General features: G+C 41.1%; 1 protein-coding gene across 1 annotated transcript in view; it reads left to right on the forward strand.

Annotated features, from left to right (window-relative positions):
* Positions 1–15,351, forward strand: part of PPP2R5B (protein phosphatase 2 regulatory subunit B'beta) — a 417,105-nt gene that overhangs the window by 365,142 nt on the left and 36,612 nt on the right. Inside the window, exons 5-6 of the mRNA XM_078660771.1 lie at positions 2,679–2,809; positions 12,123–12,182. Coding sequence (XP_078516897.1) covers positions 2,679–2,809; positions 12,123–12,182 — 191 coding nt within the window. The remainder of the gene's footprint in view (positions 1–2,678; positions 2,810–12,122; positions 12,183–15,351) is intronic.

Here is a 15,351-nt window from a genome sequence, read left to right on the forward strand (position 1 = left end):
ATGCCTTCAGAAGCACCACTGCGTGATGCATCCTCAGTGCAGGTCCTCGCTTCCCTTATCGACAGCAGCCTCGACAACGAGGACAGATTCCACACCGCAGCGTCACAGTTCTCCGAAACCGATGCATCGCCCCAATCCCGTACTGCATCCTCTACGTTGGACTTTGTAGCGCAAGCCCTATTGATGGGACTCTTGCTGACTATGCAGACCCTGGCACCACAGCCTTGCCGCATCTCCCCATATGCATTGCTTCGGCTGCGCAACACATCTTTGATGTGGATCCACGGTATGCTCCGCAAACCAACATTTAAGATACTTTTGTTCAGCAAGACCAACTGGTTCCCTGTACCCAGCCCGCACACAATCGCAGTCAGCCTCAACTTGTGTCTTTGTCCCGGGCCGACGTGACTAGATATCCACAGTTGTCGATTTGTGCTTTTTGGCACTTTTTTAACTAAAATCTTTACTCTTGAATATCTCCAGTTCCACTAATTGGATTTTTGTCATTTTGTTCAAGTTGTATTTATTAAAGTTCTATTTTCTAACTTGCTGTGGGATCCTTTTTGTCAGGTGTTCTCACTTTATTACTGTTTGAGGCACTGCACTAATATTTAATATTTTACATATTGCCTCTTAAGTTAAGGCTGAGTGCTCTGTGGTAAGCTACCAGGGGCCTGAGCACAGGCTAATTTCGGATTGGCTTGTGCCTCACCCTGACAAGGATTGTGGTTGTAACTTGAAAAGGGCTTACATGCCAGTCAGGGCTCGCACCCCAGTCAACTAACAAGCCAATATTTTACAAGAATGTATTTGAAAATAAATGAAGGTCACCAGTAGCCTTTACAACAATGGCCTGTGGCTACAAAGTACTGTTGAATAGCGGTGGTGGCCCTGTCTGCAGAGACTGATCATCTTGCTTGTTATGAATTTTGTAACAGGTTTGTTACATTGTAAATAAATGTTTTTAACCTTTTTAGACTGTCAATGAAAATAAACAGATGCAATTCACAGGAGCACAGTCCATATTCCTTCCCTTTTCTCTCAAGGTGATGTTGACGATTATATTGAATCATGTTTGTCTGCCCTTGTTAGATTAAAGGTTCAGTGCCTCTCTTTAAACTCATAAAATTGTTGGTAATGCTTATGGCGAATTAATTCTCGTGTGTTTATTGCAGATAATGCATACCTAATTATGCTAAACATAGATTTAATATTCTCCTATATGTACCACAGAGGAGATACCATTGCGGAGAACAGTAATTACTGTGGCGTAGCCTTTGTGCACAGACGAAAGCGCTTTGAGATCTATTTTGTGTTTTACATTTATTATCACCATCTCGGCATATCTTTGTAGTCCCAGGTAGATCTATTGTAGCTAAAGGACTGCCATGTTCTAAATGTAGGTTTCCATTCCAAAGCCTTGATTCACATTTAGTCTGTCAACAATGGTGGGTGATAGGTCATCTAAAACAGAGCTGGTTTTATTCTTAAAGTGTTCATTGTTATTAAAGAGAGTGAAGCCTAAGCAGCCTGTGCCATGACCGAAACTTAGCGGTGAAAAGAAGGTAGCTTGTTGATGGCAGGTATGCCTTAATAAGTGAGACCTTTGAGTTATATGAAGCTTACATTCACAAGTGATATCTCCTAGAAGGTCAGCTGATTTTACCATTATATGCACAACACATTCCTCCCACCACAAGCGAGCTGAGCTTACTTACCATGGGCGAGACTTCCCAGGCCAGGGGACCTGATCATATTTCTGACCATACCTTTATAAGGCCCCTGGCATTCTGACCTTCTTTCAACTGAAAGAGACCTCCTAAACCTGCCCTGCTCCCCTTCATCTGTAATACCTTAAATGTCTACTTAGAGTACCTTCATGAATATGATTACAAACACATGCTGGGCTTACCTTCAGTACTGAGACCTGTTAACCTGTATGGCGTATCTTCATAATAGTGAAACAGCTACCTTCTGGGCAGATCGTAGATGACATGTCCCACACCACCTATTGTCACTTAGTGAGTCAGGCCCCTGATACCTGTTTACCAATCCCCCATAAGTGAGACGGCCCAGGTGTGGTGATCTTGCCTTCTGAGACCATTTAGAACTGCTCTTGATCCTTTATAAAGTGAACCCTTACAGGCCTGTCACACTTCAGTGTATAAAAACTCTCAGATCAGCTGACCTTGCTTTATTTGGAGAAACCTCCCATCCCCTTGAGCCTACCTACATGAAAGAGCCTTAGGCTTCTGGTCTTAAAGGGTATGTCTAAGACCCCTGGCATAGTGAGATTTCTTTGTAAGTAAGGCCTCCCTGGTCAGCTGAGTTTGAAACCCATCCGTTGGCTAACGCTAAGTTCACATGAGTTAAATATCCCTAGCCTTAGAAGCTTACCTTCATGACTGAAATTCCCAGGCGCGTTGAGTTCACAGACATGAGTATGGCACTACAGGTCCTGAGTTTACCTTCATGCGTGAGATCTCCTAGACCTGTTGTGCATCACTTTTTATGAGTGACACCTCCAGGTCTGCTGAGCTTTCTAGTGAGTCTTTCTAGGCCTTTTGGGCTTTCTTTTACATAGGTGATATTTCCCAAGGTAGTAACATCTTAAAATCAGCTGGCAGGTTTGTGTTTCTTCTAATTTGTTTAATTGGTTCCCCCTCTTGTTTCTGTAGCTCCTCGACCTGTTTGACAGTGAAGACCCTCGGGAACGTGAGTACCTGAAGACCATTCTACATCGAGTTTACGGCAAGTTCCTGGGCTTGCGGGCATACATTAGGAAACAGTGCAACAACATCTTTCTCAGGTAACTATCATATAATACATGTGAACAGTCCATGCAAAGTCCCTGTTTATCATCCTTGATAATCAATATGATGGGTCCAGGAAATCTTACAAGTGTATAACACATACTTTTTTTTCGTTAGCCACTCTAAAATCTTATTGAGTAGCTCAATTGAGTTTCTTTTCTGCTACGGCTGATCCTTGGTCTGATTGTAAAATGGACGGATGTTGTGAAAGGCTAAAGCTAAATCAGTAATGAAAGTATGATTCTAAAAACACAGAGGATTACCTGCCCAATAGATTCTGCGATCTGCATTGAAGATGTCTGCTTCCTTCTCCCTTGCCCAGATGTATGCTATGTACTGCAGGAAGGCTGTTGGGTAGGGGGCAGTGTTATTGTTGAACAAAATGAACAGGAATATAGGAACAAATTAGAATGTAATTTCTAGGAAGTACAAAGTATTAGTAACCGGAGTAGGCTGATGCCCTGGGTTAGAGCAGATGAGGTTGTAGTTAGAATATTGAGCACACAAATATTGAACTGCAAAAATATTGTGCCCAGCATTTTCACTACCAAAATATTGTGGAGGTAAGTATATAGGCAAGTAAAAATTCACTATTCTCAAATCCACATGTATGACTCTTTTATGTTTATTGGAGTTAAAAAAAAGGTACATTACATTTATGTGAAGTTAAGAGGAGTAACTATTTAGTTACCTACATGTACTTACCTGCATGATATTTTGGTAGTCAATATTTTGGGGTATCATCTCTTTGTACCACAATATGTAACACTAGTGTTCTGGTACCCTACCAGTGGGGGTGATGGGTATGATGACAGGGATAAAAGAGGAGTACGACACACCAAAGTGCCTTTTTGTGGTAGTGCAGAAAACCTTGACTTATGCACAAGCATATTATTGTTTGTGAGTGGCATGAGAGGCTGATTTCCTATGCATTGGAATGTGAACTGAAACAGGGCATGAGGCAAGAAGCAGGCTGTTCTGCAGCGGGAGGAAACGGCGGGGCTCAGGAAGTTCCCCATTGCACACCAATGGGAGGGCATACTACACTCCTTCCTGCAGAAATGTGTGGAACAGGGAATCACGTGAAGACATATGCACTCCCACTCCCCCCCCTTTCCTGATATGGCGCCACTCTGATTACACTTGACACTCCATATGACCTCCTATTGCCGTCGGTCTTGGCACACTGTCTGACTGGGGATTTTCATGTTTCATACTGCCACCACCCACCCCAATCCCGATGCCCCGCCGCCACCTGACAACGGCGGTGACGGCCCGGGCAATACGCCGCGACGCCACACCCTCCGACCGCTCGGAAGACCCCCCCACTAATGGCCTTGCTCCACGGACGACACGCGCTCCCCTGGGCCCCGGCCCCCCCCCCGCCTGCCTACCCTGCGAGACGCGGTTGGCATACTAACACGGGCTTCTACCTACCAGGCGCTATGGCGAACTCTACACACACCTACCCCTACCCACCTCCCGCGAAACCCTTGTCCCCCCTGTTTCATAGTTGGTTGTTGATCTGAGTTCATCCTCTTTTAGACCATGTCCATACGCACGCAACTCAATGCTTTATATCATTTCATGTCACAGGACACCCTCGGGTGTAGCGGCCGAGGAATGGACACCCCACATGGGCACTGAGGCGCAGTACATTTCTCCCCGCTGATGCGGACACACATGGAGGTTACACGCCCCGTTCACCTTAAGTCGCTAAACACCCTCCATGCTCCTTCACACGATGATACGCCCGTCCTACTGCCGACTCTCATAGGAACACTCGCAACCGATAAGCATTGGTAGCGACGGACAAGATCATCGTTATAGACACAGATAGGGGTAGTTTCAGCGCACCCACCTAGAACCACTGCAGCCATGCTGAAAAACCCATAGACCGCACACATGCTGAACACTGACGATGTACACGTCATGATGTAATGTGAAATGTTGTTATACGCTGCTGGACCCCAGGGTTGCCGGGCTTGAAGCTGTGTTTACTCTCTTTATATGCTCTGAACTCCGCTGACTGCAGCTGGCCCGACTGGGTTGTAAGCAATGCAGATGTGTACACTGTGCATTGGACGAATAAAGGTCTTTCTTAAAAAAAAAAAAAAAAAAATGAGGCAAGAAGCAGGGGACTCTGTTAATCGAATGGCAGCCGACAGGTAGGTGTCATGCAGAAGTGTGCATTAAGTTCATCCTCTTGATAAGCGAAGTATAAAAACACTACTCAGTTTCCAGTTCAGTTTATCTGCTATAAGATATTGTATTCTGAATGAAGCAACGGTTGTATTTGTTTAGTTCCTTATTTTGCAAGTTTATGTAGATCAGGCTTAGCCTGAAGGCGTCTGGGACCTCTATAGAGTAACGTCCACAATAACACAATGTAGAGGCAGGGCCGGATTGGCTGTAGTGGCCATCGGCCATTTCCCCGGGAGGCTGGAAGAGTTGGGGACAGGTTTTGTTACCGTGGTCAGTTTTGCTGCAGTTCTGCAATATCGGCCCAAAATAACAACAGCAGCAATGATGGGGGACGGTTTAGTCAAGCAGCAGTGGGGCTGGTAAGATAACACTGCCTGGACTGCTTTGTGTTCTCAATCAGGCCCTGTGTGGAGGCATACAAAAACTCAAAGGGAGAACTACAAAAAGCAACATTTTACAATGTGCAGACATGGCTATTCGGAGGAGGTCCAGACAAGACACAAACATTTTGAAACCCTTCAGGAAGGGCAACAAGAATGTCTCTTCTTATCAATAGATTAGCTAGAATGGAGTGGGTGCTAGGCTGTAATGGCCTAAGCTGCAAAGACTTCCACATTGCTTATTGCATCTTAAAGCTGAGTGTGTGTATTCTAAAGTTCACTGTTGTGTGCAAGACATGGACCAAACAAACATATTTAGTCTCGAACCAAGGTATCTAATGGTAATTAATACTTTATAAGAAGATAAAGCAAAATGGTCCTTCTACTTCCCATGAAGCAAGCTAGAAGCCCACTGGTGGGAAGACATTTGCAAGTGTCCAAATAGGAATAATATGCTGTGTCAATGAGCATTCTATGGACCATATGCTCTCCTGTTATCCCCAATCCTGCCAATGGTAATTCTAAACAGCATAACAGCAATGGGATAACAAAACAATATCAAACCAAGAGTCCCAGTTACTTCCAATTCCAGTCACTGGAGGAGTTAACTGAATTTGTAGTATAGAGGATGGCTTTTCAAATGATGATGGTGATTATTGTTATTGTTCATGGTATACAATGTGTGGTGCACTCACCCCCCTTAAAAAGAGGTTTTGCTCCTCCTCCCAAGTTTCTTTCTAGCTTCACTGTCCGTGTGAATTTAAGATATTCTAACAATCCACTCTCAGCCTGCTTTTGTGCCCACAAAGACTATTTCCCGTATTCCAATCACAGGTTTGAGTTTTATTCTGAACCCTGAATCTTGATTTTGGCTGTCATCCTTCTCCTATCCTGGATGTCCTAATTTGACTGACTCTTTGATTTCCCTGCTTCCATCTGTAACCCAGAAGTGGGACTCTCAAATCAATAGTATTAAGTGGATAAAACCCACAGTTCATGGAAAGAATCAAACCACAGAAGGAAGGAATTTGTATCCACTGCTACTGGCGTAAAAATAAACTTCTGTGACAATACCAGTTATTGCACATTTAACCAGTCCCGACTGCCCCTTTAGTTTGTGTTTTAGACAAATATTAACTCAGAAGAACTCTGACATTTTCTTTTTCATTTGCCTCAACCCAATGGCTGTGCATCTTTCTAGCTTGGTGCAGTTTAGTGTTATTGCACAATTGAAGATGTGGAATTAATATTGCCCGATATTCGGGACATATTGTTTGGGGTCAAGGGTAGCACGTTTTCATGTTTATTTTGTCCACAGGACTAGTAGACCCAACACACTGCAGCACAACCTCTTTGTCTGCCAGGTTACATGACCAAAGTATGGACTGGAGAAAGAGGATTGTCTGCCACTAAGGCAAGATGTTTATCAATATGTATAAGTTGTAAAAACTTGTATATATGATTCATTAATGCAAAAGTCTTTACTATTAAGGTGAATGCTCTACAGAAATGCCGTGAGTTGTGAGCTCAGCTTACACTACGTACAGGAGTTCCAGTAAAACAAAAAGTGTACAAATGTTCGCAAAATTTAACAATTTGAAGTCACTTATGTTGCCCACAGATTGATACCTGATGATATGCTAGTATATGCAGAAGCATGGAAGCAATTTGGGGGATTGCTTTCAAAATAAAATAACTAAGAAAGTTCAACTTGAAAAATATTTTGCTAAATTGTTGTGCAGCTTTAAATAACATTTATCTGAGCCATCATTTAATAAACCGTGTTAAATGCATGGCAGATTAAAACAAATTCACCTAGGTGCACCCACAGGTATATATATGCCCTAGTGTCCATGCAAATGTACAGTGTACAAATAGAAACCTGGAACCGTACTCCTGGCAAACGTTTGTGGTTTCCATTTTCGCATGAGCAAACCGCCTTTATCCCGCCATGAAAAAGGTTTTTAATCCTGCCTTTGTCAATGTCCGCAGTACATTTCCAGCCTTTTCCAGTATGGAACAAGATTATAGGGTAGTTGGTGGATACCCCTAAACGTGTAAGCTTGTCACTGTGCTCAGGCTCACAGGTCCTTTCAGTTCTGAATCTACCAATCCCTGCCTACAGCCAGCCCTTCAGTGGCCCGATTACAAGTTGTATGGTACTGATGGGGTAGTAAATCCATACACGTAGAAAATGGTAACATACGGTAACACCCAACAGTACAGGGCAATTGTGAGTTTATCTGAGTGGAATGGGTAATAACCATGCAGACCCAGTTTTACCATCCTCAATTCCACACTCTATGCCTTTTCTTTGGTGGTTTATCACGCACAATTATCTCCTGCTGTGATAGGTAGTAAACCTGAGCAGGGGGTCACTGTGGGGCGAGTAGGATGAGGGGGGATGATATGAAAGGTACCTGAGACTACTTTGGCAGGCGGAAGAATTTCATGCTCCTTATGTGACTTGGCTGAAGGCTGGGTGAGAAAATAAGGGGTAAGAGAACCGGACCAGACTGCAATTCAGCCTGTTCTCAAACTGATTTTTCCAGCAAGTAAAATCTGGTTTGTTGTTCCAAGGGCCCACTCCTGATAGAGCGGAGTGAAATTCTGTATTTAAATTCACCTACGCTAAACTCATGGCCTTGGCCTATGTAGATTTGAAGAATGATGACAAAAATATAACCTTTCTGTATTTCAAACCCAGAGATTACATGAGCCCTGGCATAATCCGAAACTCTACTATCGAGAATTCATATAGTGTGATGGCTGCCATCATTTGTCACCTCTCTGAATGGCAATGAAAGGGACAAGTAGATTGTTTTAAAAGAACAAGGGAATTTTGGAATCATCCGTCCTTTGAAAAAGAACATATATATTAAAATGGAACCTTCTTGCACGATGCATTTATCCCTCCTTCACGTTTTAAATATGAATCCCTAACTTGAAATTTTGTAACAAACACAAGGTTGTGGAATGCAATATACAGATGAGTTGATATGTTAGTTTCTGTCCTGACCACATATGAGAGTAACGTCGCCTTGGCTAAGGAATTGCCCCTTTGGGATGAGGTGGCCTGAAGGTTGCTGTCTTGTCCTTGTTGTAGAGCAGCAACAAGTTTTTGTTTAATGACTTCAGCCTACACAGCACAGGAACTTCATAGAGAGAGTAACTAGGCAGGAAACCTGGTTGACTGTGCACATATGGGAAACTAGCTTTGTGTACGAACAGTGTCTACAATGTGGCGTGCCCAACTTATTGCGCTGTTCTCCGCTGAATGTACTAGTCGTACACAACATGAATTGTCCGGTCACAAAGATTCACAGCAATCCTGCCTCATTATCATTCTCAAAGCAGGATTCCCTCTGTGAATGCTCGTGACCAGGGAGCCTGCATGGGTCAGCAGACATCTATTTCTGCTCTCACAAATTGCTGGTACTGCACAAACTCGCAATGCCCAAAGTGGATGATTGTGAAAGGACATCCGGGCAGCAAGTACAGATCTCTGAAACAGCTGTCTGCTTAGCACCGTCGCACCCACAGATATTAGTCTTAACATTAAAAGCTGCTCCTCCTACACAGCAGTCAATGTGCAAAAGACTACCAACTGACAGGCTGCTTTCATGATCTCCCAGTACATTGATACCACCACAGATGTATCATTAATAAAACCAGATTGAACTAATGAGCAAGAAGCAATAGATGATGAAATTATATTTTGAACATTTAAAATAATCTTTTTTGCGGATCATACAAGAAAAATAAGAGAAAACTTTTAACATCATCAATCCTCTGTAAACAAGTGTCAAAATAGTGGGAACATACTACCTTGCAATCTTATTTGGATGTTGACTGTGTAACAAAAGATTTAAGAAATGTAGCCATCCACATCTGTGTCCTGTTTTTGACGTATCTCAGTAGTGGAAAACATGGGCAGATGAATTTTAAAAAGCTAATTGTAAATCTAATTAGATTTGCCAAAAGGCACCAAGGTAAATTGAATGATGGTATTAAAAACTACAATTAGTAATAGTGGTACTCGGAAAAAAGCAAGAAGACAAGGGTAAAAAACGACTGTCACTTCAAATAGAATCTTTTGGAGAACCACCATGCGAGAATGCATACCGTACCCAGGATGTCCATCTCAAAATATAAAATGACACTAACAGAGAGACTTGTTCTCAGAGAATTGATGGTACTACTTTAGGTTTGATAAAGCAAGGAAGGAGGGTGTCAGAATTGCAGACAATGAAGCGGGTGTAGAGGGGGCATGGACAGAAAAGAACATCAGGCACAGATCTATATAAGATATAGGACTTCTGGACACAAAAGGCACAAGTAACCATGACTGAATTTTAGTATTATCATCTTGTTATCTAGAGTACTTGGCAAGGAAGAGTTGGAAACCTTACAGTGAGGGTTTTGATATCACCTTCATGGATTAAATGGATGATTTATAATTCAACATGAAATTGATATTTATCTTTTCATTTGAGCATTAAAAATGAAAATAATTCTTTATATCACTTCAAAACCGTTCAATACGTAAAACATAAAATGAGTAAATAGACAGCCTATCCTGTTTACAATCCTTATAGATTATATGATTCGAATGTGCATCAGAAGAAAGTCAGTACACTGACTATTTAAAGATCCTCATATATTTGTCAAAGAAATAGGTTAAAAAGTAAAGTGGTCGATCTTCTACATGTTAATTTCTTTCATTCTAGTGATCTGAGAATGTTTTATGAACCACTTTACAGGACATTCTGATCATCTAAATAAAGAACAAGATGCAGCATTTATGTGGTTATTGAGTGTTTTTCATGCAGTAGTAAAACCATCCGATATAGGGGAACATTTGGCCATATTGAATATTGATGTTTCTGGGAAGAAGGATGTCAAGAATTTATAAATACTCGGTTCTGCAACAAACAAAAAGCTGAATTTTCTATTGGAAATATTAGAAAGATTGAATGTTAAGTTACAGTATTGACACTAGACGAATATCCCCATTTGTATAAAAACATCATAAAGTGATCTGATGTATTTTCGACCAAAGTAACATAAACAAATGTAGTAAGTTAGTTTTCTCTGTAATAATTTCTCTTACATGCCACATTTAGTGCATGTAGAAACTAATTATGATTCATAGGCGATTTGCCAATAACCTGGAAGGAAGGAGAATCCTTGTTATTTGAATGCTTAAAGATTCGAATTGTGAATTAATGTAATCTGAGATTCAGTAATACACAGAAAGGATTGCATCTAGACCACCCAATACAAGTATTATCCGTCAGAACTAGATTGAATAACATTTTTAAATAAGAACCCTACTATTAAAAATAAGTATTGCATTCTGAACATACACCCTTCCACCCACATCTTAAATGGATTTTTATTAAAAATTCTCTGAACAACAATAATTTGCTCATAGATGAAGGATTTCTTGCATGGATCAAACTAGATAGCTGATCATTCGGAGTTTGGAGTTTCCCCCAATTGGGTGAAAGAGCATGTGTACATGGCTGGGAGAGAAGGAAAGGAAGGTATTGTAACAATAAAGAAATAAGGGCTTCATTTACAGAGCAGCCGATTGAATTCATCAAAACAGGCAGAACAAAGTCAAGACAGGTTGATCATAGTGGCACTTTAGCAACACTGCATTATTACACATCTGCCTTCTCATCAGAACTTCTCGGTTTGCTGGTCGGCATAGTATGCTGCATTTGCTTTAAAGGAAACACATCTTCTTTCACTGTAACACTCACATGATACCATATTGTGAATATGCTTTAAAACATATTGAAATCAGTGATTTTTTTAGATTGGCATGCAGAATGAAAATAGCAATTTCTGCTTTACAAAAAGGCAAACACATGACAAGGTCCCAATTGCGTGATTAAACTTTTTGGGTAATGTTATTGAGTATTCTTAATCAGTATGCATTCTCCATTTGGAAGCGCTCCTTTGTGTATATTTGGTTCTTAAACAGGTTTGGTATTGGCAGTTTTCTAAATACTGCTTTTTCGTGGATGAGAGTCACTTACTGGCGAGTGAGAGCTTTACTTCTTTCTTGGATCACCAATTATCCCTCTTGGCCTATTTATTCATCGAACCACATCCAAACTTTCATTCTTCCAGTTTTCCACCCACACAAATTGTTAAATCTATCTGCCCACCCCTGTAAATGCATTATTTGAACCATCCATACACATTGTCGTGCATCCATTCATCCACCTAGCGTGTGTTTGTATGTGTGTGTGTGATTCATCCACCTGTGTCTGTGTAGCTTTATATTTGCTTGTTTGTTGCTTGGTTGCGCAGCTCTGCAATCATTTCAACACAGCAACATACAGACATTAAAGTAAAAACATCTACAACTTGCATTTAATAGTCAATGGAGCAGCACAGGAAGCATTAACTTGATATGTACGTCCAAATTCAGTGGGATTCATAGCTATTCCAAATTGGGCCATATGACAATCCATCTTGCAGGATGAGAATTTGGTGAGTCCTTGATTGCTAGGTCACTGCCATTGGTACATGGTTACATATTCAATGTAGCTTTTTGGGTAACTCTATGATTTGAATATTTGACATCCTTTTCCCTCAGCAAGTATATTCTTGCTTTGGTTTCTTGTGTATTACATCGTATTCACATGTTCAAACTCATTTTTTGAAAGAGAATTAGAAAATGCTAATGACACCCATCATCCCTTAGGTTTGTCTATGAGACGGAACACTTCAACGGAGTGGCCGAACTGCTGGAAATACTCGGGAGGTAAGTCAAGTTCCTTCATATATAAGCATATTTGTTACAAACAAGGGGCCACATGCACTACCACTTCATTTAGCGAGTTCCTAATTGAGACTTTTTTCAACTCACAATTAGAAAGTCGCAAAATGCGATGAATAAAGTGTCTCAGACACATTTACTGATTCCTAATGGGGTCGCAATTGGCCTACCTCATCAATATTCATGAGGTAGGTTGCAATTTGCGACCCATTGAGAATTGCTAAAAACAAAGGGATGGTAGCCTTCTGGGTTCAGCATGCCACCATGTCTGTGTTTGCTTTTAAATAAAGCAAAAAGGAAAACAGGATGCTTTTCAAAAACAAAAATGAAATGTTTCACTTCCATTTTATAAAAGTAAGCAGTGGTCCGTGGGTCCACTTCCTGCTGTTTAAAAACGTTTTCGCAACCATTCACACAGGGGAAGGGGTGCCCTGGTGACCTACTTCCCATTTGCGACTGGCTTACCACCCACTTGAAGTAGGCGGTAAACTGCAAATGTTTTGCAACTGCATTCTGGTCGCAAAACATTCATACAACCCCATATGACTCGCTATTAAAACGGGACACCCTTGACATGCCCCTTCATAATACCGACTTGCAAATCCTATTTTGTGAATTGGGAATAGGTTAAACACTCACAAAGTAGGATTAGTACATGCCAAAAGGGTATTTAGCCCGATTTTCCATTTGCGACCACTAAAACCTTTTTTACATGTGGCCAAAGAACTCTTAAGAGTCCATGTCAACAAATATATATTTTCAGAATAAATAGTTTTTCTGACACACCGTATATTACAAGTCTCAAGACATTGGTGACAGTACTTATAGATGGGGGTGTCCAGATTAAGTCTATGAATGCTGAATCCATGGCAGGGTTTCAGGGTAGTAACTTACTGTGTCACTGAGTTTGATTTTGATTGATTGTATGGGAATGTATCTTTTCTGAATATGCCTGTTGGCAGCAGTGCAGACTTTACAAAATACTATGACATTGATAAAACACAACAAAATGGCTTGGCTTTGTGAAGGTCCATCTCTTTATAAAATGGTAGGATTCTGAAAATGTCCACTCTAACTCGAATCTTTAAGCGAAAAGGTTTGAAGCAGTTGATGGGATGTATCACAGTGTACATTTTCATTAACACCCCCTCCCCTCCAACAGCCTGTCCTTTTTCAGCATTCACTCTCAAAGAATCTCAGTCTTTTTTCTCTGCCCACCCTCAGTGCCTGTCTCTACATACTTAAGCAGCGTAAAAATGTACATGTTGTTGCCCCAGAAACTCATTTAAAACAGAGTATCTAGATTTTAAATTCATATATACCTTTGTGAAAACTATTAGAATACATTTTCCCAACTTTATTGCAGTTTTGCTGATTCATTATACATTTACAGCCAGATTCATCAACGGAAAATCGGCTCGCAAAGGGCCAGATTCTGAGAATCTGGCCCTTTGCGAGCGCAATTTGTGCATTTGGGATTCATCATCCCAAATGCAAAAATCGCAATTCTAGAAATCGCTAAATTGCGATTAATTGCATTTAAGGAATCTCAATTAGAGATTCCTTAAATGCAATTCATGACACATTTTAAAATTGCGAATTTGCAATCTGGGGCCGCTATTTACCGCGAAGTCTGACTACGTGGTAAATAGCGAAAACTTAGAAGAAATGCACTTTCGTGCATTTTTCTAAGTTGTATGTTACACGCACACATGTCCTTTGGATATGTGTGTGCCCAACATCAGTGTACATTATCACTTCCTTTGGACACCCTGGCACCCTTGAAATCGCTTCCTTATTTGCGATTCGCAAATTGCTAATCGCAAATAAGGAATGACTCCCCATTCATTCCTATGGGAATGAATGGGAAAGCCATTCCTTATTTGCGATTCGCAATTAGCGAATCGCAAATAAGGAAGCAGTAGAAATCGCAAAAAATATTGCGATTTCTACATGAATCCCGGTTTGCGAGTCTTTAATAGCGATTCCTTAATAATCGCTATTAAGGACTCGCAAAACATGACAATGATGAATCTGAGGGTTAGATGTGCCTATATCCACACTGGAGCTCATTGGCTATGATCTAACCTAAAGGGCTTCTTTCTATAATGTTAAGTGCTTTTCTTTCTTTTCGGTTACACTAGTTCAGCATATTGTTGAAAATTAAAGAAAGCCTTGCTAATTTGTGATCAAGCTTGTATTGGGAACCAAAAGCAGCTCTTGCAAAAATGCTCATCACTTCGTTCAGAAAATGGAAAGTCGTTCACCTTGAGGGGCTGTTATAAACAATGTTCCAATAAATAATAATTCACTTTAGATAGACACAGTGAATGTACCAAAATGCTCCTCATGCTATTAGAGGGACACAGAAAATGAGGTGCCAATGATAAGCCATTCACCATAGAGGGACCCAGTAAATGTCCCACAGACAATTATTTGACTGATAAGGTGACTGCTATAAAAAGTCAATCAGCTTACGCATTCACAAAAAATGATGTAACTGGCAATCGTTTACTTTTGCAGAACACACTGAATATATCAATAGACACCAATAAGCCTGGAAAGGGCACATTAAACTTTATATCTATAACCATTCTTTCACTGAAGAGGGGCAAAGTGATATTGTAAATAAATAACCTTTAACCTTATCTGCCACCCTAGGTGAGATTCTGCCACTTCCAAACAGAAACCCCTTCGAGCTATAGTACAAAAAAGTAACTGCGGGTTCTCCCCTTAGCTTAAAGATCTAAAACATGGGACCATGTCGACTTGATGAGAGTCAGCGAACTCACACACTCCATCTCCTGTAGCAACCACTTTAAGTTGGTGCACTACAATTTCCTTCACAGGACTTCTCTTACTCCCAGGGACATGCACCTTGTGACTCCAACTCGCTCAGATAATTGTCCCTGATGCAAAGCCAGCGGAGGCAACTTTCTGCATTTAGCTTGGCGGTGTTGACTGGTATCAGACTTACTGGACCCGGGTAGTTACAAAGGACTGCACATCTGAAGATAGAACTTACCCCTCAATGTTGTCTGCTTGATAACAGTAAGCATCCAAAGAGCAGGAAGATATCATACAAATGTGTGCATCTGGTATTGGTCTTGGCTAGGTGAAGAGTCGCCAATTTGTGGATGGGGCGAAGGGCACT

Source organism: Lissotriton helveticus, chromosome 9 (assembly GCF_964261635.1).
Source record: "Lissotriton helveticus chromosome 9, aLisHel1.1, whole genome shotgun sequence".
NCBI classification, from domain to species: Eukaryota; Metazoa; Chordata; class Amphibia; order Caudata; family Salamandridae; genus Lissotriton; species Lissotriton helveticus.